This window comes from Alosa sapidissima, chromosome 24, assembly GCF_018492685.1.
Source record: "Alosa sapidissima isolate fAloSap1 chromosome 24, fAloSap1.pri, whole genome shotgun sequence".
In the NCBI taxonomy this organism is placed as follows: Eukaryota; Metazoa; Chordata; class Actinopteri; order Clupeiformes; family Clupeidae; genus Alosa; species Alosa sapidissima.
This window is the reverse complement of record NC_055980.1, coordinates 14,155,752-14,183,668: the sequence shown is the minus strand read 5'-3', so window position 1 is coordinate 14,183,668 and position 27,917 is coordinate 14,155,752. Positions and strand designations below refer to the sequence as shown.

At 42.8% G+C, this 27,917-nt stretch overlaps 1 protein-coding gene and 1 long non-coding RNA gene across 10 annotated transcripts in view; one reads left to right on the top strand and one right to left on the bottom strand.

Moving 5' to 3' along the window:
• The window catches only part of pax2b (paired box 2b), a 30,509-nt gene extending 6,697 nt beyond the window's left edge, over positions 1 to 23,812 (bottom strand). For 2 of the 9 annotated variants that reach the window (XM_042082397.1, XM_042082402.1), the window contains exons 1-7: positions 23,208 to 23,812; positions 21,744 to 21,909; positions 20,797 to 20,994; positions 17,097 to 17,176; positions 16,529 to 16,648; positions 7,723 to 7,898; positions 4,522 to 4,636 (exon numbers count right to left, since the gene is read on the bottom strand). In XM_042082397.1, the coding sequence (XP_041938331.1) occupies positions 4,522 to 4,636; positions 7,723 to 7,898; positions 16,529 to 16,648; positions 17,097 to 17,176; positions 20,797 to 20,994; positions 21,744 to 21,909; positions 23,208 to 23,250 (898 nt within the window). In that variant the 5' untranslated portion in view covers positions 23,251 to 23,812. Of the gene's footprint in view, positions 1 to 4,521; positions 4,637 to 7,722; positions 7,899 to 16,528; positions 16,649 to 17,096; positions 17,177 to 20,796; positions 20,995 to 21,338; positions 21,360 to 21,743; positions 21,994 to 23,207 lie in introns of those variants that run through there. The other 7 variants (XM_042082396.1, XM_042082394.1, XM_042082399.1 and 4 more) reach the window with 5 other exon arrangements.
• The window catches only part of LOC121699913, a 62,639-nt gene continuing 45,984 nt past the window's right edge, over positions 11,263 to 27,917 (top strand). The window contains exons 1-2 of the long non-coding RNA XR_006027072.1: positions 11,263 to 11,306; positions 11,481 to 11,524. This is a non-coding gene — a long non-coding RNA (uncharacterized LOC121699913). The remainder of the gene's footprint in view (positions 11,307 to 11,480; positions 11,525 to 27,917) is intronic.

The window sequence follows — 27,917 nt, the reverse complement described above, 5'->3', positions numbered from 1 at the left end:
TGGTACTTAGTTAGCAATATTTCTATGTACAAAATCGTAGTTAGCCCATAATTGCTATGCCTGACATGTTGTTTCCTTAAAAAATTATTAATAAACACGCAACAAAGCAGAACAATGAAAGAGACGTTGAGCACGGCTGCCTGTCCCCCTGTTTAAATCTCCTGGTGGAGGGAGAAACGCTTGGGAGAGCTCTCAGTAGTGCATGATAGCCTCATTAGCTGTCTCGGAGCCTGTGTTGTTTTACAGCCGAGATGGGTGTGGAGAGAATCCTCATTAAAGTAAAAAAGGGACTTCTTTAGATCGGCTGCTTCACTGACAGCCCCCTGTTGGATTTAACACTGAGTGAATCTTTAGCGGTGTGTGCATGCACACACACATACACACACGCACATAGAGAGGGACGACCATACATAATTGTTTGTTTTTTTAAATAACGTGATTATATATTCACTAGTAAAATATCAAGTACCTGAGGAGGTTACATACTTTGAAAGACCACTCAGTTGCTGTCAAATCCTGCACGCAGAATTTCTTTGCGTAGTCCCCATTTTAAACCCATGTGCAGTAAGCCTCCATATGCACTTAAGAGCAAAGGGTACTTGACCCCAGTGATAGCTCCATGATCACTAAACACTGAAGCCACTAAGCTACGAGTGTTTACTTACAACTGAGCAAGACAAGTTTGCTACCTCCTGCCAACAAACCTGTCAGCCTTTAATTATCATGGTGAGAGACAAACAGGTCTCTTTCTTTTTCTCTCTCTCTTTCTCTACCCGTCTGTCTCTTTCAGTCCCTCACTTTCCTGTCACAGCAGATGGAGAGACCTAGAAAGCTGTTTACCTCAAAACTAGCCTCGTAGTGCTAGCCAGGAGGAGAGTGAGAGAGAGAGAGGAAAAACTCGGCAGGAATGTGGCCCTCTCCTATGGATGACCTTCCTCTCCGCTGGCAGTGGGAAACAAAGTCATCAGCAAACGACTCTTTTGCTGCGCCGTGCATTAAATTCACCACGACAGGGACACCTTACTGTTCACAACGCCTCCGACTGAAGTCTTTTGACCTCCATTTTCTATATTCGGAACGTGGCCATTTATCACCGGCCCAAAAACCACTTCACCCTAATTAATTACAACTTAGCAAAAGGATGTTTGGAGAGCCAAATTGCCGTAATTCCCCCAACACCCCGGTGAAAGTCATTCATTATCAAATGTGTGCTCAAAGGTTAGTTTGCTTTTGTGAAGACAAAATAAGCATTAATTTTGGAGCCTAAGCACACAGGCTCCCCCGTGGCCGTAACAGACAAGTGGCTCTGTCAAACTGCCACTCGTTTCACATGGTGCTTCAGAGTTTTTTTTTTGCTTTTTTTTTTTCCTGATAAAGCAAGAGTACACATCTAAAATTCTCATTTGTCACCTCAGTGTTTCATGCTCAACTTGACAATGGTAATACAACTTGTGTATCAAATGATCAACTCTGCAAGATGCAACACTCAGAAGGGGAAATCCCTGGTCTTAAGCAGCAGATGAAGCATCGGTCTATGATCATTATCAACAAACCCAACAGTGTGGTTCCTCTATCAAGTTCCTATGGCAGAGCACCCACTAGGTTGCCTCGTAGAGGAGCACAGATTACACTGCATCTGTCATCTCCTGAAAGTTCACCCAGTCCCCTTGTTCACACACACAGGACAGCCATCACTCCTCAAACTCCCTCTGACACGAGCCCTGGCATCACTTCTCGTTTGCCCGCCACCACCAACAGCATAAAAGAGTTGAGTTAATGGGTCAGCGACATTTTTGAATGAGAAATCCATCAAAATACCACAATTATTCTGGTGTGAATAAAGCAATGGCTTGACAATGGGCCTTATCCCATCACCTCCCATTCAGGAGAAGCCTTTTGGTATGCTTTGCATTTGGAGGGAGAGTGCAATTGAGCTATTTAATTGTATATGAGCTATTTAATGTAATATACTATTATTAGGGCTGAAAAAGGGAGCTGGCTTCTATGGAAGGCGGCTGGCTGAATTTCGATGATGTGCTCAATGCCTTAAATCCCGCTCCCAATTGAGCTGCCTCTTCGTAGGTACTTTTGAGCACTAATAGGATAAGCAAAGGACACAAAAGATTTCTATCTTTTAGGCATTACACCATGAGTGCAAGAGAGAAATTCCAATCTCTTCTGGCAATGAAGAGTCCATGAATCATTCATTTTTAATAGATTATGCAAATTCCAGGACATAAAATCAACAAGATCAATAACGGCGGGTGTTTTTAATTGGCGCTCGAAAACATTTTAAGGATGAGCATAATCTCCACTTCGCGCAACCCCCCCGTAAAGGCGCTATTAATTTGAAATTGGATCTCGGCCTAAACGCAGAAGATAATTTAGCACCCTTTGCTTGGCTTGAAGTCCTATCTGCGGGGTTTATCATACGCCTGTAAACTATAATACCAGCCATTACCGCAACCCCAAACGCTACACCTGATTAAAACGCATTGAGGTTATTAGCGCAGGCAGTCACTGGGGGAACATCAAGCCGGTGAAATAACCCACTCAAAGCAGAACAAACTAGAGTATATCTCGATGTGAGTGTGATGTAAAAATCATCCTGGAGGGTTCAGTCTAGCGTTAATGAAAATAGTGTCTGTTTTTCTCCTTCCCACTCTCCCTATCATCTCAATGACTTTTTTTCCCTCTCTTGATAATCCATCCGAGGAGAAACTTTCTCTCAAATCGCCAGGGACTCACTCTACTGCACTTGCCCCCGCACATGATTTAAGTTTAAAATTACATTTCCACAAAAAAAAAAATAGTTGGGATAGGAGATAATCAAAACAAACATAGAATTAACAAACACATATTTGAATGCAAAAAAAAAAAACACACACCTGTCAGATAAGCTAGAAACATTTTGGCGAGGCTGCCAAGAGGAGAGACTGGTGCCTCTCAAGATAGGCCTCACTCACTCACACACACACACACACACGCAAGTGTTTTCTCGGCGTGCAATGTGTGTTTTCCCTAATGCTTCCATATACGCTTCAGCCTGGGTCTGTCAGGTCTGAGGAGGGCCTCCAGCTGGGGTGAAATGCATCCCCTGGCCTATCGCAGGTGCAAACAAAGCCCGCTTCCCCTCTCCCTTTCTCCCCTTCCTCCGCCCAGGTGCCCTGCTCACACAAGCGGCCTCCCCGCACAAAGGACAAACACACACCTTTCTTCTCACGAGGCCTGGCTTACAACGGATATCTACCTCCCACATATTAATGAGAGAAAGACCCCTATTCTTTTTCAGTAGAGAGAGAGAGAGAGAGAGAGAGAGAGAGTGAGTGAAGGGGAGAGGAAGAGAGAGAGGTAGAGAATGGAGAGGAGAAACGGCATAGGATGGAGTTAGGGGATGGAGATAGAAACACAAGGAGAGGCCGAAAGAAAGAGGGGCCATAGTCGAGCGGAAAGAGAGAAAAGGAGAAGAGAGATAGACTAAGAGAGATTGAGAGAGAGACGGAGATAACATAAAAAGAACAGACAGAAAAGAGAAGGGGAAGAAAACAGAGAGCAAAACAGTGAAGAAAGGGGAAGTAAGGAAGGACAGGAGAAAGATTGGCAGAGTAGACAAGCAAGGGGATAGAGAGCACAGAGGAGTGTGAGGGAGGAGAGGAGAAGCCTCTTGCCATTTTCAATCATCCTGACCTCCTCCTCCACCACCACCTTCTCCTCCCACCAGCAGAATCCATTGCCTTTGATGGCAGCTGCATAATTATATGAATTTTAATAAAAGCTCCGTATATTAATCTCAGGCCTGACAGTAATCGTAAACTATCAGTAAACTTAACCTTCTTCGAGGTAATAACAGTGGCAACAATGAAACAATATTTCAATTAGCGAGGCAGTCATTAATTATGACAGGCACATGAGCACAGGAACACAGCAAGGATGTGCATGTGTGTATGTGAAAAGAGAGGGAGAGACAGAGAGAGAGTGAGAGAGAGAGAGGGAAAGACGGAGGAGGCAACGAAAGAGGGGAACGAGAGAGCGGGTAAAAAAAGAAAACCACCGGCTCAGTGAGCAGACTGCAGATCCGGAAGTCAAACATACTTGTTCTCCGACTTGAGCCAATGAACACTTCTAAATCTGGGACTCTATGATACTCTATGCCCATAGCGCCAATTTATGCCGTTGGAAAAGTACTTAGGACTCAGTGACCCCCTCTCACACTTAGGTACGTTAAGGAATATTAGTGGTTCACTTTTTCGATCGGTGGAGCTTTCATTTTGAGTCTCCTTTCTGAGCCGAGAGGAAAACAGTATGGAGGAGGGCAAAAGCGTTTCACCACCTTTTCAGCTCAGAGTCAAGACTTAAGAAAAGGAAAATAAAAAGAATTCACAATTGTTTCATATGATGTGGTTTTATTTTTTTTTATTTCTGACTTTTTGTTTCCAAATGCCATAATTAGACAGTGTGTAATGTCCCTTAGCTGAATCTGTGGCTTGGGAACATGGGGGGAGTTAGAGCACTCGATCTTACCTACAGGGTAGCTTTGTGACACACTCGGCCCCAGCTCGGCATTGGCGTTGGAGGACAAGCTTGGCTTCACGTCGTCCAGCCCAGCGTTCAGTGTCGGTAGGGAGTATTCATTCGCCTAAAGAGAAAAAAAAGGAGAGTACAAAATGAAAACACTAGAACTTTTTTTTTTTTAGGTTTCTTTTTTGTTCCCTCAAAAAGAGCAGCATCTCTGTGAATCTCTCTGTCTGTATCGTTCATTCCTCTCTCTCTCTCTCTTTCTCTCTGTGGGTTGTTGGGTGCTAAAAGTGTGAGAATGTGTGTGTGATCGCTGCGCGGAGCGGCAGGGGGACAGTTGAAGCATATCATGAATGTATTTGGGGTATTGTCTGAGAGGAAGTGGGGTTCTGAGCGCAGAGAAAAGCCAAGGCGTCAGCTGGCCCTTTGTTCCTGACTGCAGTCATCCCCCTGATCAGCCAAGTGAGGAAGCAGCACTGGCGCTTTGTTACACACTACACACACACACACACACACACACACAATCACACACACACAATCACACACACACACACACACACACACACACACACAATCACACACAATGTAGCCAACATTTACCTCCCTTTCTTTTAACCACACAATCCAAGCCAGCAGCAAAAAGCTTTGGCTTTTCAACCCTACTGTTCCTTTACTGAAGTTTTACATTCAGTGGTTGATACCACACAAATACTGTGCGGTTTTCTTTTAGCACTATAACTTTGTTATATTCCAGCCTTGTATGGTTCTTTTATTTTTTGTTACTGGTAGATAAATGCTAAGTCCCTAATCTGATCTCAGTCCACCTTATGGCGAAGGTTGCGTTTGCTTAGCATTTTCTCCTTGTTACTGGAGAGATGGAAACGCGTCATGGCGTTAATGGTAGATGTAATCTTTTTTTCCCCTGCTCTTTTAATGAGATGTGACTTCCGGAGTATGTCTGTTGACAAAGCTTGTCCTAAGCCTTCTCCCTCTGTGTGTATTTGTGTGTCTTCTCTTTCTCTCTCTCTCTCTCTCTCTCTCTCTCTCACACACACACTCACACACACACACACACACACACAGAGGAGCACACAGTGCCTCTGTGGACCGTGGTCCCACAGGGGAAGCCTGTGACCCTAGCCTTGTCTGCCTCTATTACAGATAAACTCTAATTGTCTGCTACAACTGTTCCTTGGCACAATTGCGGATGTTTTCCTCTTTTCTTGAAAGCCTCAGACGCAGAACGGGCGTTTTATCATGCAGATAAAGCCAGAGGAAGGGAAAACAACTGAATGGGGTGAGGGGTGTGTGGGGGGGGGGGTTGAAAAGGATGACCAAATGGCTAGCATAAGTGTGGGAGGAGTGATTCCATTGAGTTTTGCATCTCCAAAATGGCTATTTAATGCCCCCAACAGAAGCCAGACGTTGGCTAATAGGACTGCGTCTTTAGCGATGGGGTTGAGAAGATAAAAAAAGAAAAAAAGAGAGAAGACAAGGGATCCTCAAAAGAGGGGAAAATGGTCTGACTAATATTGCATTAAATTAAAACTGATTTTTCTGGACTCGTCTAACCTCCTTTTTTCCTGCCTCACACATTTTTTTTTTCCTTTCCTCTCATACGCCCCCCCCCCCCCCCCCCCCCCATTTTAAAAAACCCTACCTCAATTCACCACTCCCCATTTTTTCAATAGTCGCTCTCTCTCTCTCTCCCTCGCTCTTTGTGATTGCAAGTCATTTCCAATTCGTTTTGGTATTGATCTTGCAGTAGAAATCAGTTTGGTAATTAGCTGCAAATTAGGCCTTCTTCTGGAGGTGAGGCCTGTCCCCCTGATTTATCACCAGCGTAATTCACCACGATCGCAGAGAAATTAAAATGAACTCAATTAGGGCGATTGCTCTGGCTTTATGGCACCCACTTGTAGTTCCAAGGGAGAAATTAATAGTTGCTTGTTGTTTAATAGTCAAATGAAAGTAAATAAAGGTTATCCATTGTAATAAGTCCAAAGCTTTTAATCACAAGGTTGGACCAAGCTAGGTTTTTCACATTGTTGTTTTGTAGTGCTGTGGGGATTTGAGAAGGTCTCTTAATTTTTTTCTAAATGATGATGGATAGAAGGTGTTGGCTAGCTTAATGTCACATGGAACTGGTTGGCTGGTGAAAATGGCTTGTGGCTTTGTGTTATAAATCTGCCATGCAGATTAGGAGCAGCCAGACAGCGGAAAGCACCCTGAATTAACAATGGTGTTGTAGAAATATGACTCTAAACTGCGCCCTTACAACACAGAGAAGAAAAACACCACGCTCTCAAGCTGAATTACACAACAAAAGCTTGAAATGAAACAAACCACCACTGATAGTAATTCTTTAAATGTTGCCTCTCTCCTCCTCTCTCTCTTTCTTCCCCTCTCTCTATGCTATTCTCAATTACAGTGTTCCAGGGAATGTTTTTTTTTTATTTCCATCACAAAATCAATAATATGTGGGATATTTTTTCTCTCTATCTCCCAGAGATCCCTGCAGTGTTGTGCAGGCGCTTTTTATAATGCTGTGCAATTACTGTTAAACCATCTCTGCTCCTTTCTACAGCGTTCGACATTCAGCCTTTTTCTTTACAGCAGAGGCCTGTGATCTGAATTGCAGTGGTATGCCGTAGCAAGTCCCTGGGCCCCAAAGGATTACATGCAGTAATATAACCCTCTCTGCCTAGGTGCTAAAGGAGCAGGGCGAAGTGAGTGTATTAATGCTCACTCAGGTCCTTTAATATAAATGATTTTCTGTGCTGAGGGTGCATGTCAAGAGCTTCTGTTACTTAAAATGGGAGCAAACTAATTCATGAGACAATATCAATGGACTGATGGTAACTAATGTTTTATGTCCCAGTAAACATGCATGTGTACACACACACACACACACACACACACACACACACATACACAGTCCCTAGATAATTTACTTAACTTGACTGGTTTGGTCCTATGGCAAAAACAGATCCTAAATTAGCCATTCGCTTGTGTCTTTAATCTAGCTGGCTTTTCATTCTGACTACACAAAAGCACCTGCTAAACTAAGGTCTTATTTACAGTAAATACAGCTTAATGTGGAGCAACCGACTTTTTTGTCCCCATAAATACACACATGCACACACATAAACACACACACAAATACACACAGCACCAACTAAAAGAAACAGAAGAAAGTATAGTTACCTGCTCAGGCTTGATGTGTTCCGAGGTCTGGAAGACGTCAGGGTAGGCCGGCCGCTCGAAGACCCGGTCCAGAGCCTCTAGCTGCTGCTGCGTGAAGGCGTCGGCGCGCAGGTGCTTCCGCAAGCTCTCCACACTACCCTGAGAATCACTGTTTGGGCCAGAGCCATCTGAGCCATCTACAGGGGACAGGAGAGAGAGAGCAACATGCTGTTTCCAAATCTGAGAGGGGGCGACCAGCGTGGAAGTACCGCGTGAAGCGTGAGAATCGCTCACGCACACTCTCTCACTCTTTCTATATATGGCAACTGAACCACATAGCTCTGCCTCTCACTTACTCTCTCTCTCTCTCTCTCTCTCTCTCTCTCTCTCTCTCTCTCTCTCCCTTTTCTCTGTCTACTTCTCTCTCTCTCTTTCTCTCCGTCCTGGGCCAGGTTTCCCAAGAACATTGCAAGCCTAAATAGTTCTCACAATGCATCTTAACAATTTCGGAGCGTTTCCAGAAAATAAGTTACTTAAGTTGTACTTAACACTCCTAGATTTACGTGCTCTTAGATTTATGTGTTAAGTGCTACTGAACAGCAGGGCATAGACATGTATGTTATATATCATACATAACATAGTCATGTTACATATATGTTTGGAAAATGCGCATTAAAAACGTTCCTTGAATCACTCTTAGAGAATATTCAAAACCACTAGGATTCATAGCTATTGGGAAACCCGGCCCTGGTCATTATTGGCATAGGCCTTAGCATAGATAGCATAGATGCAGTGTAAATGCAACCGCGGAACCGTAATGGCTGCTGCAGTGAGTCGGCTAGAGCCCCAATGGCGGACGGACGGTGGGCCAGCCTCCTGCTGCATTAGCCACATCATGAAGTGAGAGGCTGGGCGATAATTGATGGATTACCGTCAGCGCGAGGCTATACTTGTAAGGAGAGGCCATGCGTTTTAATGAAAGTGGCGGCGATAGCGGTAGCAGCGGTCGCAGTATCACTGGCAGCAGCAAACCGCCAGACAGCAAATGAGTGGTGATCGCAATGGCCATTTCAATCCTGGGTGAAATACTTGTTTTTTTTCTCCCCTGCTTGTTTGTTTTCTTTTTTTTTTTTTTTACCCCACTCATTCTTCCCCGGGAGGGAGCGTGTGTGTGTGAGAGAATGGGAACACTATTACATTACACTGTGTTTAAAAAGAAGGGCTAAGAAAGAGAAAAAAATCCGGGGAAGGAAATTGTGGTTTAAAACCAATGATTTTTTTTTTTATTCCTGGAGTGCCACCTCTTTTTTCTTCTCTCTTTCCTTCTCTCTCTCTATTTGTGTGTGTGTGTGTGTGTGTGTGTGGGGGGGGGGGGGGGGGGTGCTTGGGATGCCTGGGTGCCTGCCCCCTTCTCGTGTTCAATCATTTCCCTGTGAGGCTCTCTCCAAACAGGCGCGGGCGCGTGTGGTCCCCTGCTCTCCCTTCCTCCCCAACTCCCCCTGACCTCATTACGCTGCCGCCGGCCGGGAGAGGGATGTCTTCGCTTTTCCCTTTTGTCACTTTGTGTGCGCGGCGCGTTAACCCCCCCCCCCCCCCCCCTCCCCACCACCTCCCTTTCCTTCCCCAATCCCCACCAAACCACAGAGGCAAGGGAGAGGCTTGTGTGTGTGGTTTTGGGAAGGAGGGGGGAGTGTGTATGTGTGTGTGGGTGTGTGTGTGTGTGGGGGGGGGTTGAGGCTGGGCACTCGTTCCTTCTCATCTCCCCTCCACGTCTCCTTCCCGAGTCTCCGCTCCCCGGCGAATCTGTCATTCTAAATTTGCGGCAGATTATGTCCTCTCCTCTGCGATGGGGTTAGAGGGGGGTGGTGGGATGGGGGTGGGAGCCTGGGTGATGTATGATATGCACGGCCCCTATTGATTGCCTGATCTGGTGAAGAGGAGGGGAGCCGAAATGAACTTGAAATGAACATCATGCCTCAACTCATTGTGCGTATAATACTTCGCTTAATCCCACATTTTTCTCTGCCACGGAATTCAATTGATCAATCATGTCTCGCTGATGGTACCATTTCAGGGCCGTTATTGCCTCTGCGTCCCCTCCGCCTGACCTTTTTTTCTGCAGGGGCTGGGACCGCCGAGAGAGGATGAACCTGACTCCCATGATGAACAAAATGGATCTGGAACCCCCTACAGAAGGAGTCGGTGGGGGTGTCTCTGTGTGTGTGTGTGTGTGTGTGTCTGTCTGTGTGTGTGTGGGTGTCTGTGTGTGCGTGCGTGTGTGCATGTGTGCATGTGTGCGTGCTTGTGTGTGTGTATTGGCTTGTGTTAAAGGGAGACTGTCTGTGTGTGTGTGTGTGTGTGTGTATGGGAGAGTAAATGGATAGAATTACATTGCATCTCTGACATTCTGCCGTGCTGGTGACAAATATTAGAGTGTAGCGGGTTACAGACATTGTATATGAAATACTATTACAATGCAAGCTGTTTGAATATAATGCAATTTCATTTTATGTAACAACAAAGCACCGGGAACATTTTTTAGTCCCCTTTTTTTCTGACATGTATTTGAACAGGCATCTTCTCTGGACAGCCCCCTTGGGGCCTTTTCATAACACTGCCTGTTGTTGCTGCTTTATCAAACTCAATTGTTCTCTTTGGTGCCGGCGTAAATAGAGCCATTAATTACTTTGCATCTGTGGAGTTGGGTATCAAACCTGATCAATAATCTCACGTTTGTCATTAACTGTGCTGGAACATGTACTCCCCACACAAAAGAAAGCCATCTGTTTTGTTCCAAGACATATACTGTAGGCTTATTCTTTGAATTTCAACCTTTGTTGATGTGTTTGTAGGTTTTATAATATTTTCCCTGAAATATTGCATACAATCCTAATGAATTCTATCTGTCAAGTAAGTTTATATCTCATTGAGATTTCTTGAGAAATCTTTCAAAAACACACTTCCTCAAGTCACATTTTCATCTGTGTGCCATTTTAAAATCAAGAAACCCCAAAATAAACAAAACCTTCAACCATTAAAATGCCATTACATAAGCGGTCCCAGAAGGCCTCACACTCTTAGCCACCCGTGGGCTATGGCCACAGCCCTGAGTGTTGGTGAATGCCTGCCTATCTCAGTCCTGCGGTGTCCTGGTGTGATTTTATTGATCGATGACACAGTTGAGTGTATTCATTTTGACATGGCTCTGTATTAACACTCGGGTAACGAGGGACCAGACTCCATCAGATCGGATAACCAGCTCTATAAAAGTGGCTTCTCTCTGCGGGTTGGGCACCGGGAGGTCACGACCCCTTACAGGAGATTGAGTTGACGCTATACTGGAGGGAAAGGGGTGGGAGGGTGAGGGGTGGCCCTGACCACTCTACCTGTGAAGCTCGCCCAAAATAGAACACTAAAATGAACAGGCAGGAGAATTGATTATGAAGGAAAAAGATGTATACATTTTTAAGAAAAAAAGGACACTAAACTGTATTGTCTAATAATGGCTTTTGAGGTAAATGCCCTTGGTAAGATATGTGCTCTATATTTTACTTGCCCCTCCAGGTTTGACACCTAGACAAAGGGGAAAAGCACCTACATTCAAGGTAAGCAATTTTTGTTTGAAATGTATACTTTTCATTAATGGTTTGGATATGCATTGTCCTTTTTGTACAATGCATCTTTTGACTGGGATTTTTCTCCTTTTGAACAAAGGAGCTGTGCAAACAGTACATAAAGTAGAGCACAATTGTATTTTGACTAGTCTAATGTATTAACAGATGAACAGAGATGGAGGACTCCGCAATGAAGCATGATCACTGAGGTATGCATTCTTGAACGATTATCCTTCATTCCAATGGCAGTGAACTACAATAAGCGTAAATCAAACATTACTAGTGGGGAGGAGGTCCCATCCCCCCTAGCTCAGCTCTGTATATGTACGCCACACAAACACACACATACACACACACACACACACACACACTTATGAATCACAACCATCTAGTCTCTTGGCGCCTGTCTGGGCTTACTGTGGAAAAATCTCAGTATATATCAAGTCCCTGGTGTGGGAAATAGGGGTGGCAAATCAGTGGGTATTGTGTTGGCTGAAGAAAAGCGACCGACGCTATTCATTTCCTGTAATGCTCCTGTATATTTGGGGATTCATTCATTTAACTTAGCCTGGTAATGGCTGGCAGGAGATTGTGAATGACAACAGATTTCAGTATGGCTGCTGCTGCTGTTGTTTTTGTCCTGGCTGGCGCTTACTGTTTCCTTGATGGCTTTTCTATAGGAGGCTAAGTATGATTTTCCAGGATTATTGTGTTGTTCACCTCTTATGCCTTGGCAGTATGAGAGAATGACCTTTTTTTTTTATTCATGGGAGCCATCTCCATCTCTTCCGTATCAATATTACTGTACGTAGATTTCAGTCATTACAACTGAAATGGCTGTTGGAACACACAGGTGACAGAGGACATGAAATTGGATTTAACTGGAGTGAAATCCAGTTAGCCACCCAGATGTGTCGCCAAAAACAGTCCTTGCAGATATCATTAGACATCTGTAGCCAAAGACATGTTACTTACAGTAAATACTTAAGCTCATAACTTGGACCTTGCAGCCAATAGACACCTGTGAAATATCTTAAATGTGGCAAAGCAAGTGGTCATATATAACGAATTCATCCATAACAAGAAAATACGTTAGCACTTATTTAAGAACTCAAGATTCCATCTGGGCTGTCTGCTGCTTTGGTACAGGGAGACAGAATGCCTTCAAACGGTTTATGTAACACTTAATTTTTTTAATTTTCTAAGACCCCCCCCCCCCCCCCCCCCCCTCAAAAATTCTCATGGTGTCCCTACAGGTACTGTCGTCATCCATCAGTCTCAAATAACTGGTTTGTCTGTGGCCCCGGTGCTACCAGTTGTATCTCATCATCTCATAGATAGAGGCTGAAGCCTGGACCCTCAAGCTATTTCTTTTGTCTTTCTAATGGCCTGCCTATCCGTGAGAGGCGAAGGGGTGGGGGGGTAGAATAGGGTTGAAGGCTGGAGGAGCTGATGCTGTTGCCGGTGGGTGATGGTGGTGGGCTGGGGGTGGTTGCTGGTTGGATGTTAATTTGTGAAGTAATAGCTTTCCTCAGCGGAATTGCAAATTCTCTTAAATGTCACTACGAGCGGACAGTGCTGGTCACCTCCAGACGCAGTTTAAGGGGGAGGGCCATCCTTTCCCCCCTCCTTTCCCCTCGTGTCTCTTACTCTCCTTCTCTCTCTCTCTCTCTCTCACGCTCTCTCTCCCCCCCCTTCCAACAATGGCTGCCAAGTGTAACGTGCTACTTTTAATTTGCAGTAACACATGACAGTGGCAGATTAATGGCTCTTATGACACCTGTGTCCCTGAAGCCTCTCGCGCCGAGCCCCAGTGTACATAACACGTGTCACACTACATTATCGCCACGCCGCTCGCGTAATGGGGGACTTTTTTTAAGGGCACGGCTGACTGCTGACTTCGGAACTTACTGTAAGAGCCGTCCATCGCCTTGGCAAAGAGCCACGCTGTCGCAAACAAAAAAAAAACCTAAAACAAATACCTGACAATGCCCAAGCCATCCATTATCCTGCTGTTGGTCATGGCAGCGCAAAGCTCATCTTTTGCCAGGTTTGTTTTGCTTTATTTTCTCTCTCTCTCTCTCTCTCTCATTCTCTCTCTCTCTCTCTCTCTCTCTCTCTCTCTCGGAGCATATAAAGCTGTGAGTTTGGTAGGGGGGTAAGGGTGAGTGTCTGTGTTTAGTGTGATGGCACTCTGTGAGATCTAGTGAGGAGAGTCCTTGGTAACCACACAGGACAGACATTTAGTCCTGACATTGAGTACAACACACAGCTGCATCACGATCAGATGATGGGTAAATGTGTAAATAACACACCACTTTGGCTAAGTTTGGCTTTTATTCCCAGAATGTAGATATGAGGCCATAGTAAGGAAAATAAAGATATTTTAAACAATACTTTAAAACCACAATTATTAAAAAAAAATGGTCCTGAGTGGCTACTCAGAGGAAAAACTCTAACCTAATATCACAACACTATTAAGCACAACCACTAACTCTTCACTCTGCCTTTCTGAGCCACTTCTTCTATTTATAATGCCAATAATCTTCAGCTGTTCCATATTATTCATGCAAAACCATCTTAGCACCTTTAAGGAAAGAAGATCGATGTCTAACACACAGCATTTTGCACTGCACATCTTGGATGAAGGAGCACTATGGCATCCCCCACAAATGATGGCAGATATGATACTCCATGCTATTTTTGCCGAACCCTAGCTGGAGGGGAGACATTGTTTTTAAAGCACCTCTTGATGGGGGCGCTTGTGACCGCGGCCCAAGGGTTTTATCTCTTTCTCAGATGAACTATCTTCCACCCCTGGTTCCAGGTGGGTACAGTCTGACTGTGGCCGACGAGAGGGGTATATAAAAACCACAGGCGACCCCCCCCCCCCCCCACCAAATCCCCCCCTCTATACGCCCCCACCACCACCACCACTACCACTCACACTACTATTCTCCCCCTGCAACCCCCCAACGCCATCCTCCTGCCCTCTCACAGAACAGGCCAAGCACTTAAATCACTGAAATGGCTCCACATCAGAGGGATCATTTGAGACCGAAAGGGGCAGAAAAGAGCGAGTGAGCGAGTGAACGAGTGAGTGAGTGAAAGAAAAAGAGAGAGAGAGAGAGAGAGAGAGAGAAGAAAAAGCTCACAGAAACATGGTCTGTCAGTGAGAGGAGAGCGAGTCTCTCACAGATATAATTCTGCTGAATGTCCTCCAGAGCACCTCCATGCCCTTGCCGGTGCCCGTGTGATGCGCCTTCTGTCACTGAATGACTGAGCCTATAACTGTCTCTAATCACGGAGAAGGCGCACTGTGGAGTGCCGGAATGTCCGTCTCTGGGAACGGAACGTGCAAGTGATGCAGCACATCACAAGACGTGCAATGGCCCTGTGTGCCTTTTTTTTTCTCTCTCTTTTTTTTTGTCGCTTCTATTGAATGCATGTGCTCCTGCGCCATGCTGCTTTTTTACATCGTCGCCGGGGTAATGTCTCCCGATGCATCATAAGTCATCAACCCCCCGCGCGCGCCGCCAAAGTGCATCAATTCTGGCGCTACGTGGAAGCCTCACATCTCCGACAGATCTATTGCACGGCCACCCACCGAACAAAAGGAAAAAGGTTCACAGACCCCATTGCTATGGTGTTTCCACCTTGGGTCAGACTGGTCTTTGAAGCCCTTTTACTGTTTAACATCTAATTTGCTTTAGCAGAAATGTATTGAGTGTCAAAATAAATACATTACATCAGCTAAACACCCAAGCTATTTCAAATCCTCTCTGTCCGTGAATGTAATCCAACAGAAACTAAATATGCATCAATGCATGCATTGCTCTTGTAGAAACAGGCCTATTTCAATCCAGTGCTACCTTGCTCCAATTTGGCAGCAGGATTCGCTATGATGATGTAGATTACCTCCAACGACAAGAGGGAACTGCAGGGCTCTGCCTCAGCCCAGCTTGTGATGACGGCCTAAATCATCTCCAACACACACAAAACAACCCCCCACCTCCCCACTAAATCCATCGTCTGCCACAGCACCTGCTCAGTCTCCTTTTTCACACAGGAGAGCTGTAGATTTAGCATCATTTAAAAGTAAGGGGGAAAAAAATAGGGATCTGTGATTACGACGCCAATTATCAATAAAAAAAGAACCGGAATCCAAATGCACTCTAATGCATCCTAAATGCCTAAAAAACAGAAAAGCGGAGAGAAGAGAAGAGAAGAAAAGTCAGGGAGAAGAGAAGAGCAGAGAAGAGAAGACGACAAGACAGAGAGAAGAGAATAGAAGAGAAGAGAAGAGAAGAAAAGGAGATAAGGCAGAGAGAAGAGAAGAGAAGAGAAGAAGACAAGGCAGAGAGAAGAGAATAGAAGAGAAGAGAAGAAAAGGAGATAAGGCAGAGAGAAGAGAAGAGAAGAAGACAAGGCAGAGAGAAGAGAATAGAAGAGAAGAAAAGGAGATAAGGCAGAGAGAAGAGAAGAGAAGAAGACAAGGCAGAGAGAAAAGAAGAGAAGAGGACAAGGTCCTTGACTTGAAATGTCTGCTATTGCATCTGTGCTGCTTTGACTGACCTGGGTGGTTGGCTGCATCATCTTGACATGTAATTATCTTAGCCAGCTTAATCACTTCAGAAAAGATTAATTGCTGAAGACAACAGTGGAGGTCATGTCTTCAAATCAAAAGACTCTCTTTCTTCCTCCCAACTCGTACAAACCAACCAAACACGCTGAATATTTATGTGAGTTCATTTGCCACCAGTAATGCTTGCAATCATGGCAAGAATGTTGAGAACCTCAGCTTTAAGGATAAAGACATCTTGTAGTCTCATGTGTAACAAAACTGGGATGGTCACTGGCGTATTGTCCTCCAAATGCTGGCCAAACATTTTCAATTGTTGAGACATAAAGGCTTGTCATATAAAAGACAGCACCTAATCTCTCCTATACTTATACATTTGGTTTATTATTGTTGTGACATACAAGTTAAGAAAAGAAAAGCATTGCTCAAGATCAGCAACTACTAACTCCCATCTTGATTTAAAAAATGAGTCAGAAAAACCTCTTAAAAGGACTCAAGGTTTTTAAAAACAGTATCCAGTCCTTTCTTGCCCATAATACCACACAGCACAGTGGAGCCCTCTCAACCAAGGAGATGTGTTTTTTTTTTTTTTTTAAAGTAAAGAGAAAAAAAAAGAAATTGCCTCCCTTACCCTCATCTCGTTTCCTCTTTTCTCCATTTGAGCGGGGAATACCCAGAATGCCGTTGATGGAGTAGGACCCCACTGGGTCATTGGAAGCACTAGACACAGGCGGGGAGGCTGTACTTGGAACTGAGAAAAGGGGGGAGCTTGTGTTACTGAACAAAGAATCACTCAGAGCACTGGAATAGTTATTCTTTGTGTGGACTTTCTAAGGTGGCGATGAACTGACAAAGGTAAATTAACTGGGTACAGTCTGGCCCATATGCATAAAGGTAAGGTCAGTTAAGGTCAAGTTAAGGTTGAGCATACAAGAAACTCTCATGGGCATATGCTGTTTAGTTTATATGTATATTTAAAGGAAACAAATCAAATTAGAGTAACAAAACTTTTTATTTACACTCATCTTGTTGCGTCTTAGTAGCAACATGTAAACCTACCACAAATGTCTGAAATGGAGCCATTTTAAAGATGCAACATGCAACACATTTTATAATCTGGCGTTGTTGAAAATTTTTTGGATTATATTGTATGTGTAGACTGTGTATATATATATCTCAAAAAATCTCAAAAATCTTACCTATGGTGTGCCCTGGAGCAGAGAGGGATGTTCCATCTGGGGAGGGGTGGAAAGGCTGCTGGACTTTAGTCCGAATGATCCTGCGATGTGAACAGAGCTTGGTTAACAAAAAAAGAAAGGATTTGGATGTATGTCTACTTTCGTCTAACCGAAAAAAAAAGAGAAAGAAAGAAATCCCATGTTTTGTTGCTGGCCACTCAAGCCAAAATAATCGTCAGACAGACAGAACTGAAGTGGGGTATGTGTGTGTTAGAGCGAGGGAAAGTGGAAAGTTCTGTCTGCCACTGTGTGGACCCAATCAAACGAGACTCTGAGATATAGAGATATATAGATACATGTGATAGAGTCACTGGGCCTTTAAAGGTAAGATATAAAGTAAAGTCTTCATTGCACTTTTGGTCTGGGTGATCTTGCAAACAAAGCATGAAATCACATCAATTCACCTCAATGATCGGCTTCACTGCTTCTACCTGGGCCACACTAATCAGCCCCTCTCTCTCTCTCTCTCTCTCTCTCTCTCTCTCTCTCTCTCTCTCTCTCTCCCTCTCTCTCTCTCACTCCTTGCTTTGGTTCAGGTTTAGTAAGGTGTTGGGGTCTCCTAGCTCCCGGGCCTTTGGATCAAATAGGTCCTGTAGAACCAACAGCCTCTTGTGCTAGTGCAGATGAGGCCATATTGATCAGTGCTGGCGGATAAAAAGTTGTGGATTAGTCAGTCAGGCAAACGGATGCAAATAGAAAGCTATAAATTATATGTGACAGGAAAGCGATAGTTCCTTATTGCCTTGCACAAGCTTACGCCAGCATTAGATTCCTTTAATCTGAGTGGCACTCGGGGAAAAAAGGGGAGCTGTCACCATAATTTGTAAACTTAAGAGCAATTCATCACACGTGACACCAAGCCGTTTTGGAACCGACGTGTGTGAAAGTGGTTGAAGGGGTCTACAGCATGTGTACAATGCCCATGTTCTGGCAGCTGAATTACTTAAAAAACACTTTCGACCCGATTTGCGTAATATAATGTAATATGTACACACACATTGTATAACGCTGTACGTCAAATTTAGAGTTAGAGTTCAGTGTTATCCTACTATGGATTCAGGAGGGTATTGATTGTAATGATTCTAAACACATTGGCTCGGTGAGTTAAAGTGCAATGTTTGTGTTGCAGTCATCAAATTTCAAAGGGCAAATGTGTATTCATTATAATTATTGTGCTATTGATATTGGAGGGAAAGGAAGACAAGCCTGGGGAATTGTCCAAACTGTCCTCGGGGCAAACCATCAAAAACAGCACACGCGCTTAGTGCAGTGGCCACCTATCAATATTTTATTCAAATCTTTTCTCCTTCTCCGCTCTCTATAACAGTTACTTGACCCCCTGACTTTTGGAGAGTGACATAAATCCAGAGACTTTATTTGGAATCCATGTTCTTGATATTGAATAAGCAATTTGGATGGGTGAATTAATGACTTTGCTGTTGTTGAAAATCCCCTCAAGAAATATTAAAATTGCTTTACATCAGAATCAATAGTATTGAGTTCCTTTGGGGACTCTTTTTTATGTTTCCTGGCTGGGGCTGCTGTTACTTGTTGGCAAATTCCTCTCACCAGTCCAGACGCCCAGGACAACTGCATCTCTGTAACATTTAATAATGCATGCGGGCGAAAAGTGTTTAAAGCTAGAACATCCTCCTTTGTCAGCGGTCGCCAGGTCAGTTTTCGGAACACATAAAACCTGTGAGCGAGTGGGTGTGTATCTTTTTGTTTAGAGCTATATGTGGGGGGGAATAAATGTCCCCTTGTGTACTGTGTCTACTGTGCCTAGAAAAAGAAAGAAATCGGGTAAATAAGGTGTACCAGTGTTTATTTTTTTCTTGGATACGTTTAGCTATTTTTTTGGTGAAAAAAGCTCCATTACTTGTGCTGTGTGATTTTTGGACACTACTGAAGAGAAACTTTGTGGTACAAACACCACACAGAAGAAAGACTCATTATGCTACAAAAAAGATTATACGAACAAAAGTATTTGGCAATTCAGAATTTTTTTTAATATGATCATTGACTATAAAATGACTATGAGATATATTAAAATCTTATGATGTTCAAAACATTTTATGAAAAAAAAAAATCAGTCCCATTCAATTGTAAATATTACTATTTGAATGTAATAGGCAAGTAAATCAAAATTTGTATACAAAGACTAGTAAACGCTAGAAATGCTGAGTTACTTTAAATTCATTCTACACCATGTCAATTCAATCATAAGCCCACTTTGCGTCAGTGCTCCCTAAATTACGGAAAGGCCCTGGACTAAAAGGGTTAATCTAGCCCCATCCGTTCCCAAATGCCCTCTTCACTGTCAAATATGTTCAGAGTGTCTGATGAAAGGAAACCCAAAATACTCTAGCTATATCATCTCCTCGTAACAGAATTATATTTCTTTGTATTCACATTTCAATTTATTACATAAACAAAGAACGCATAGTGTTCAATTTCAAAAACGGCTGGTGAGAATTTAATTAAATGCTGAGTTTGCTGGGCCTCTTTAATGATATTAATGTATATTTTGAATTTATCTCATACATGTGTTTGAGCCCGCTCAAATAGGCCTTTTTTGGCGACCACGGGGGCATGAAATGATTTTTTTTCAGCCCCCCCCCCCCCCTTTTTTCTTATGTGAAGCGGCCCGTGCTCATTAAAATGTAATGCTTATTCTGACTGTGTGGAAGACTGCCTCTTAACCAAAGTTCATCGCCTGCGTTCTCGGCCAGGAGGGGTGGGTATGAGTGTGTCTGGTGGGTGAATGGATAGGGGGGTTGCTCTTTCTTTCTCTCTCGTCTATGTCCCTCGCCCCACCTATTGGCATTCTTCATCAAGCACCTTGTTTGCGCATCCCCGTAAAGAGGTGGCTTGCTTATTGGACAGCAGGTATGGCAGCGCACTTGTCACGGTTAAATGGCCCGTGTTTGCGCGCTGCCTTATAAATTCAATTTAATCGTTTCATCAGTTGTAAGGCCGGACGACTTACAATTTTGACGACTCACAACTGAGAAAAAAATACAGCACACGAAGCATGGGTTTGAAAGTCTTTGACAAGTGGACACATAGCCTGTAGGCTACTTAAACATATTAACTGTCCATTTCACAAAGGAATACCTATGATTCTCTAAGAGATTAAACTGAGGCTTTGTTTAAATTGTATAGGCTACCTTTACAAAGATTATGTCTCTAACGATACCTTAAAAGACCAGACATCTCTCTTCAGATGTTCTCTTTGTGAGCCTGGTTATCAAATTAATTTGAGCCCAATCTAATGCAGATCTGGTATTGAACGACTGTGCTGCTCCGCACTTCCCAAAGCAACGGAATCTGGTCACCGGCTATTGATCGATTTTTAACCAGACAGATGTGCTTTTGGTGGTCCCAGACCAAGATATACTACTGATTGTTGTGGGAGTTGCGCACTGAAAGGATTAAATTGCGATACTGAGACCACCCTCAGCGAGATTGAGGATCTCCATGACATGTATGCATTTCTATATTAACCTTCCTGCTTCTTCAAACAACATGTAGTCTAGCTTAGACATCACACATTTTTATTATAGGCTACTTAAATTAGTTTGAAAAATCTATCAAAAATATCTGCGCCACCACGTTGTTTTTGGTTCATCCCAGCTGAAGATACGATAAAAGTTCCTACCTGTTAATTGATGAAACGCTTGGAACGGTGTCGTTGTCGCAGACGCCCTCAGCTAACAGTCTATCCCTGATCTCCCAAGCGAACATGGTAGGATTTTGCCTCTTGTAGTCGGCGATTTTATCCACAACCTTTGGAGTAGCAACCTTTGGCTTCGATCCGCCAATAACTCCCGGTTTGATGCTGCCCGTCTCGTAGTATCTGCAACAACATACCGCAAGGCAATCAGGACATTCGCCAACACAATATTTGCTTATAGGTATTCTGTTTCACGGTTACTGTGAAAAGTAAAACATCAAATTATGACGAATAGTTGCGAATGGAATGTAGGCCTACTTCAGGAATTAATCTTCACACTGACAGCCTACAATGTTTTGCTATTCAGACGGTCAAAGCCACTCATAATTGCTGAATAGCCTTGTAAATCAAAGGGAATGTATATATATATTTAATTTAAACAATGATAAGCATGCATTCAATAAGTACAACATTCATGCTAACATTAAACTCTTCGTTTTGACATTCCAAGTGCATAAACAATGTACCTTATCAAGTCCTTTTGATAGCTGAAAAATATTTCAAGAAAATTCAAATGTCTTACTGACATGAATTCTGCACATATCTTTTGTGTATGTAGCCTATAGGGTGTTGGCTTTGCTATTTACATATGAAATGTTTATTTGACAACCGAACTTTATGCTCCGTTCACATTTCACATGGTAGAACTGGAGCATTAAGTGATGTGTTTGGGGACATCAAGCTAATTTATATTGTTGGCGCACTGGCCTATCGCTCTTATTTTGTTGTTGTTTCAGGCATCTTTAGTGCCTATTATTACTGTTTCATGAGTGTGGGCTGTCACCGTGTTTCCCCCTTTAATATGCGTTTGAGTGGGATGACTGTCCTAGGATATCCGGTTTAAGGCTCCACGCACTTGTTTGCTCTCTTACCTGCCTAAGATTTTGCTGACGCAGCCGTGACTGACCCGTAGTTGTCTGGAGATGTCACAGGGTCGTACTCCTTGATGCGCCAGCTCCACGATCCTCTGCCTCACCACGTCGGGAAGGGGTCTGCCGTTCACAAACACCCCACCTAGCTGGTTCACACCCCCATGCCCTATATGGGAGTCAACAATGCAGAAAAAAATAGCATAAATATACATACATGGTGTAATGTTATGGAGGTAAACACCCATCTTTAATTCTATGCCATGGCGCAATAAAAACCTGCGTAATTTTCATAATAAGATGTATTTATGGAAGTTGTGTATGATATTACAGCCACCAGCAGTTTTACAACATGCGTTACACAGTGGTGTGATGATGGGTGAAACTGATCAATGTATTACAGACTTCTAACCAATGATATTGCGAAACAAGCCGCTCTGCACTGGTGTATATAACGCGTTATGCATATATACACTGCGTATAGTAAAACTCAGAAATGTGGCAAAGGCGAAATTCAGCCGTCTTTGTTATAGCCTATGGCTGCACTTTACGCAATGTAGCCTGCATTGTTGAACTGCAAAAGTAAACAATTCATTCTCTAATAGGCCAAACATTCTCTATGATAATCTAGCCTACACTCTTTAATAAGACCCTAATTCTCACCATAGTTTAAAACTCAACCTAGTGTATATAGGAGCATTCTGCATTATTAACTCTTTTCCCCTAACAAACTGGTATAACACTTGGTTCTTATTTTGGTGTAGGCTACGCAGTATTTTTTATTCTGCAAGTCAACATCGGCTATTAAATTACAGGCTCATTCATTGTCTTTGTTCAGTTATGATAAATAATTGAAAAGACCTTTGATTACTCATATTACATATTATTCAGTACAGGAAGAATAATTAAATTATTTAAACATGTGACTATGTGACCTGTAAAATAATATCAAATCTGCCTGCAATGCTTTTGTATGTATTAATTAATAAATGTAATTATTTGAATTTAGTGGTAACTTAATGTTTATCCATGAGGAATTGTTTATCATATCCTATGTGCTTTCACATGTAGGCATTTATAAAGGCATTTCGTATTTTTTGAGGGAATTACATAGTCAAATTAGTTGCCTATTAGGTGCATTTATTTATGTAAACAGACGCCAGTGCGGGAAAAATATTTCCATCTTTTTGCATATTTTTTTCCAAATTCAGCAGTCACAGAAATTTTACCAAATCTACTCTTACATGATCGGCATCTTGCAAGATACCACGCGTTTTGTCAAGGCTATAGTGCTACATTGAAGTTCATGCATGGATTCGTCGGATTAGTTTTGTTTGTGTTGTCTTTAGGTGTATGTCAGCATCTAGGGATATTATCAATGAATGTAACCAACAAAGACACTGAATAATCTGTGATAGAACAAAAATATATTTTGGCTACGTTTCACCATACTCCCTTGATACTTACGGTGCATCGCTGAGAAGGGGTCTGCTTTGCAGTGAATATCCATTGGATAGCAAAGAAAAGACAGATAATCAACTGAAGTCGCCGTGGCGCCCTCGTAATGCAGATAAAAAATGCGAAGAAATGGTGAAAAGGTCTTCTGGCAAAGTGAGGTTCTCCCCTCGTATCCAAACGGCCAAAGGGGCAACTTCAAAAAGTTGTCGTCCGTTTAACAGTCCGTTAAACGAAAATTCACTGTACTGTAGGTGTTTGTCAAGTGTCGAGCATGACCGAAGCTCGTCTCCAAAATGTTCGAACGGAAATCAATATCTCTTTCGATAACAAACAGGATGCAATGATGGTTTCAGAAGAAGACCATTAAGACAAAACGGAAGGTTTCTTAAAATTGTCCTGTCCTGTGGTTTCGCTTGTATTTCCCAGATCCCGGTGGCCTTGTGTCGCTCAACCCGCGGGTTTGTTCAACCACACACACACCGCGTACACACACCGATGACAGGAGTAACATGGACACACTGGGGGTGCCTTGTGACTTCCTCTGCCTCTACAATTGAATGTGTTGCCTGAGTCTTAGGTTCAGGAATGAAGTCCGTCTCTCCGTGTGTGCGTTTCTAAAAGCCGTCGCCCCCCTCTACGCAGCAGATCCCCTTGCTTATATGGATGACTTGTCAGACAAAGGCAGTAGATTCCAACACTTTGTGATTCGCCAACGTAAAAGCCCAGAGCCCAAATGAGGAGGTCCCTACGTCTGACACTCCGAAAGGGGTGGGAAATAAGGAAGCCATCGATTTAGAGTTGGAGGTAAGAGTTGACTAAATGTTAAATAGGAGATGATAAAATGGACATGTTTTTTCTTTGCGCAAGAAAAACAAGCTGCGTGTTACTGCGCCACAGTTTGAGTGCCTTGAGTGGCTTAAATCATGGCGTTATGGCATACTGATTCATAAATTGAAAACAAAACCGAGCCTAGTAGTGTATAGATTTTTTCTCTAAGAACAACATTTTTTACTGTTGATGAAGAGCGACGTTTACAGTAAGATAAAAGTAAGCTAATAGGCCAGCACTTGCTTCTGACAACATATTGAAGCCTACATCAGGCCTAAGCAAACAACCTCCGTTGTGTGAGCGATTCAAGGGGATGTAAGACATTTCATTTTTTTTATCTAATTCAGCAAGTCGAAATTTGATTCTGGCCACATTCTGATGTCATTACGATCTTACTCTGATGTTACTCGTGTAAACACACAGGTGCAGTAGCCTACCCGCCAGCATATAATGTTCAGTGTTTGTCAGTAGCATTCCATAGATGGCGCTCTATCGTTTCAATTCTTTAGCTGTGTGAGAGGCTGATTCACCATATGAAGTCTATGAACGATGAAAATAAATCTGATGGCAAAACACATAGCCTGAACAAAACACACAGCCTATACCAGTTTAAGTCATCAGGGGGAATAGATGGACACACATGACAATTTTAAACCAGTGATTAACTTCGGTCGTCCTATGAGCGCGTAACACCCATGGAGCGAACCAGCGCAACTTAAGATTAATTAGTTATCCAGAAAGAACTACATAAATAATGCGTAGCAATTCCAACTTAACTTCAAAGGACTGCACCGGGAGTCACTTCACTTGAAGTCATCAAAAAAAAGACACACCTCACTGACACCTGCTGTTGTCAGTGGCCCTCCAACAACAACAACAACAAATGCTCTTATTATTATAAATAATAATTATCATTATCGTTATTAATGCATAACAATTATTATAATAACAAATAATAATTAATAATTTATTTATTTTCTCACTTGGACTGCACAGAACAAGAGAGGGATGCCTCTCCTTACTTCAAACAAATCAATGACTGAGAGTGTATTTAGAAAAGGATGCCTTCCTGGAAGAATTAATTTTGTGCCTCTGTACACCAAACCTCTAGTCCCATGCAGCCGAGGTCCGCTCATTGTTCAGGTGGGGAATCTCAAAGGAACAGGACCGGGCACGACCAATGCAAAAACCTTCTGGTCACGTTAGAGGATGGTTTTCCTTTTTGTTACTGTTTTTGGAGCGAGCTTCTGGTACAATATGTAGCACCATGGGCAGTAATTTCACACTCCGCTGCACTCTTCCCTTAAGCTACGTTATTTTTCCCCCTGTAAGACCCCACAATTCTTTTCTCCCCTGCCCCTGTCCCTATGCACAACGCGATTTGGTCTCCCAGTGAAATATGTCTGAGTGATTGTAAACAGATAATGTGTGGCATCAATATGGACTTCCGCATTGTTTACTTGTCCTGGCAGCGACCTGAGTTGAATGTGAATGGCGCACGTGCACCGTGTTCTCGGCCCTGTTCGGCTGCTGGGTCGCTAACCCCTCTCTTTAGTCAGGGCCCGACCCCATTCAGCAGTTACACAGGGTCAAATCCTCCTTAAAAGACCCTCAGTAGAAATTAAACAACTGAAAGCGTTGTGCATGACCCGAATCTTTTTTAAAGATATTTTTTTTCGACCAAGTATGGAGTTTATGATTTCAGTGGCTTGTTAGTCAGTGCTTATTGAAAGTCACCAACCTCAAACTAGTGCGCCAGTCATAAGGGTATCAGTAACCGCTATCACTAGGACAGGTATTTAAAGATGAACTAACTGGGTCACGACTAGGTACCCCCCCCCCCCCCCCCATGATGTCCGGTATTAGAATAAAAACATATATGTAGCCTTATAGCTGTTTTTTTTAGTATTGAAATGTACTTATTATTGCGTTTCACTATTATTCGCGTGGTATTTTACATAGAAGGTACATTAACACAACGCGGAATGTTAGACTTAGATTTGACGTGAGAAGTGATATAATGCAATCCATCTTAGCTCCCATTTGCTAATGGTCTTGGGAAAAGTGAAAGGGGCTGAATGTAAACAAGGCAGAATGCACTTGTGCTGCATGTACTGCCGACTCTATAAGACACTTATACAGAAACCATGTGTTTTGGTTGCTGCACAAACGACCACACTTGGCTAATATTTTTTTCCAAAAGTTTTGAAATATTTAATACGGAGTGGAGGGAGGTGTTTTAAAATAGGCTACTTAATACGGATGGGAGGGAGGTGTTTCTTTCTCCTGACGCTGTTTCGAGCACTTTAGGTTATGCTGGAGCGCACCGATAGGGTCTGGATGCGAGCTAACGTCACCAATCGATATGCTTTTCCCCAACAGACCCGACGACCGCTCTTCACTCGGAAGCAGACATCACTGGGTGTAAGTTGATCATTGAACCTTAAAGACGAACTATCAGGAGCGATTTTTTTTTGACAGAAAATCTAGCAACATTTTCCATTCTGCACAGAATAGCCTTATTATAGCGTGTTATGCAATTTCATTTGTTTTGTCGTTGTTCCCAACAGATGCCGGCGCAGTAATTGTTAGACGTGAATTAATGAATGGTTTTAATTATATATTAAATATAGGCCTATAGGTTACATACTTACATCAAGGAGTCATGGCTAATTTTGATATTCCTTCTTCAGCGGTATGAGCTAATATACAAGTGAGTGGAACTGATTCCATTAATTAAACAAAAGCCAGTTGTCACTTAAAATAAAGAATATTTTGTAGTATTTGGTGTAAAAATAGCCTACTACGACTGAAAGGATGTTCTTCAATCCGGCATTTAACTCTTATATTCACATAGGCTAGTTTTCAATATTTTCACTAAAATGTGTTGGATATTCACTTGATTACAATAAAGCTATTTAAAAATATAGATTTTTCCCTCATCTTAGGCTTAAGGTTATTGTTTTATTAGTAGCCTAATTTCTTTCCTGATGATAACCAACATAGCCTAATTGTTAATCAGTCGTCTGCATTTGGAATGTCTATCTTTACAGGCTGCAGAACAAATTCCACATAAAACTGTAGTAAGCTGATCATCGACTAGAAGTAGCCTATGTATTTCTTTCGTATAAATCGTCTGTTTCGTAGACTTAGTGTGACCAAAGAGGGGAGACTGCCGGGTGTCTTCAGCACCTTACTTCGGAGTCAGCTCCAGCAGCTTATTCATGCGCATGAACAGATGGGCCAGCCATTTGATTTCATCCAGGACACCTTCAGAGATTGATTTTGCCCTGGCTTTTAATTCTGACCTAATTAATTACATCATTACAACTGTTTTCCATTGATCTAGCCATTTAGACCCAATACGAAATGCTAAATGAACTGAATGTGTTATTTCTGTTTCTCATTGCATGGAATAAAACAATGAAACACAGTTCTGTACATAAACCCCTCACCTCGACTTTGTTATGCCAAACCGACTATATTCAGGCCTAATGCTGAAAAGGCCTAATGTTAGTCTTTCTGTAAGATATACATCACTGACATCATCATCTTCCTCGTTACCACCATCATCGTTAACGTATTATTATTATTATTATTATTATTATTATCATCATCATCATCATCATCATATTAATGTCGTTGTCTTTGATAGCAAATGGAAACATACAAACGCAGCCAAATGTAGGCTACATGGCCAAAAGTAGCAGAGCTGGCCATCTCTCTGAGCACAAACGTTGCACTCAGCGCAGTTCTCTCGAATACAAAAAAATAGTGTAGAGTGAAAGACAATGCAAGATTGAGAAGGAATAACCTACTAGAGGTATGGACCCGGGGTGACCTTCGAGAACGGCCTAGACGTGTAGGCCTACTGTTTCGGTGGCGTGTACA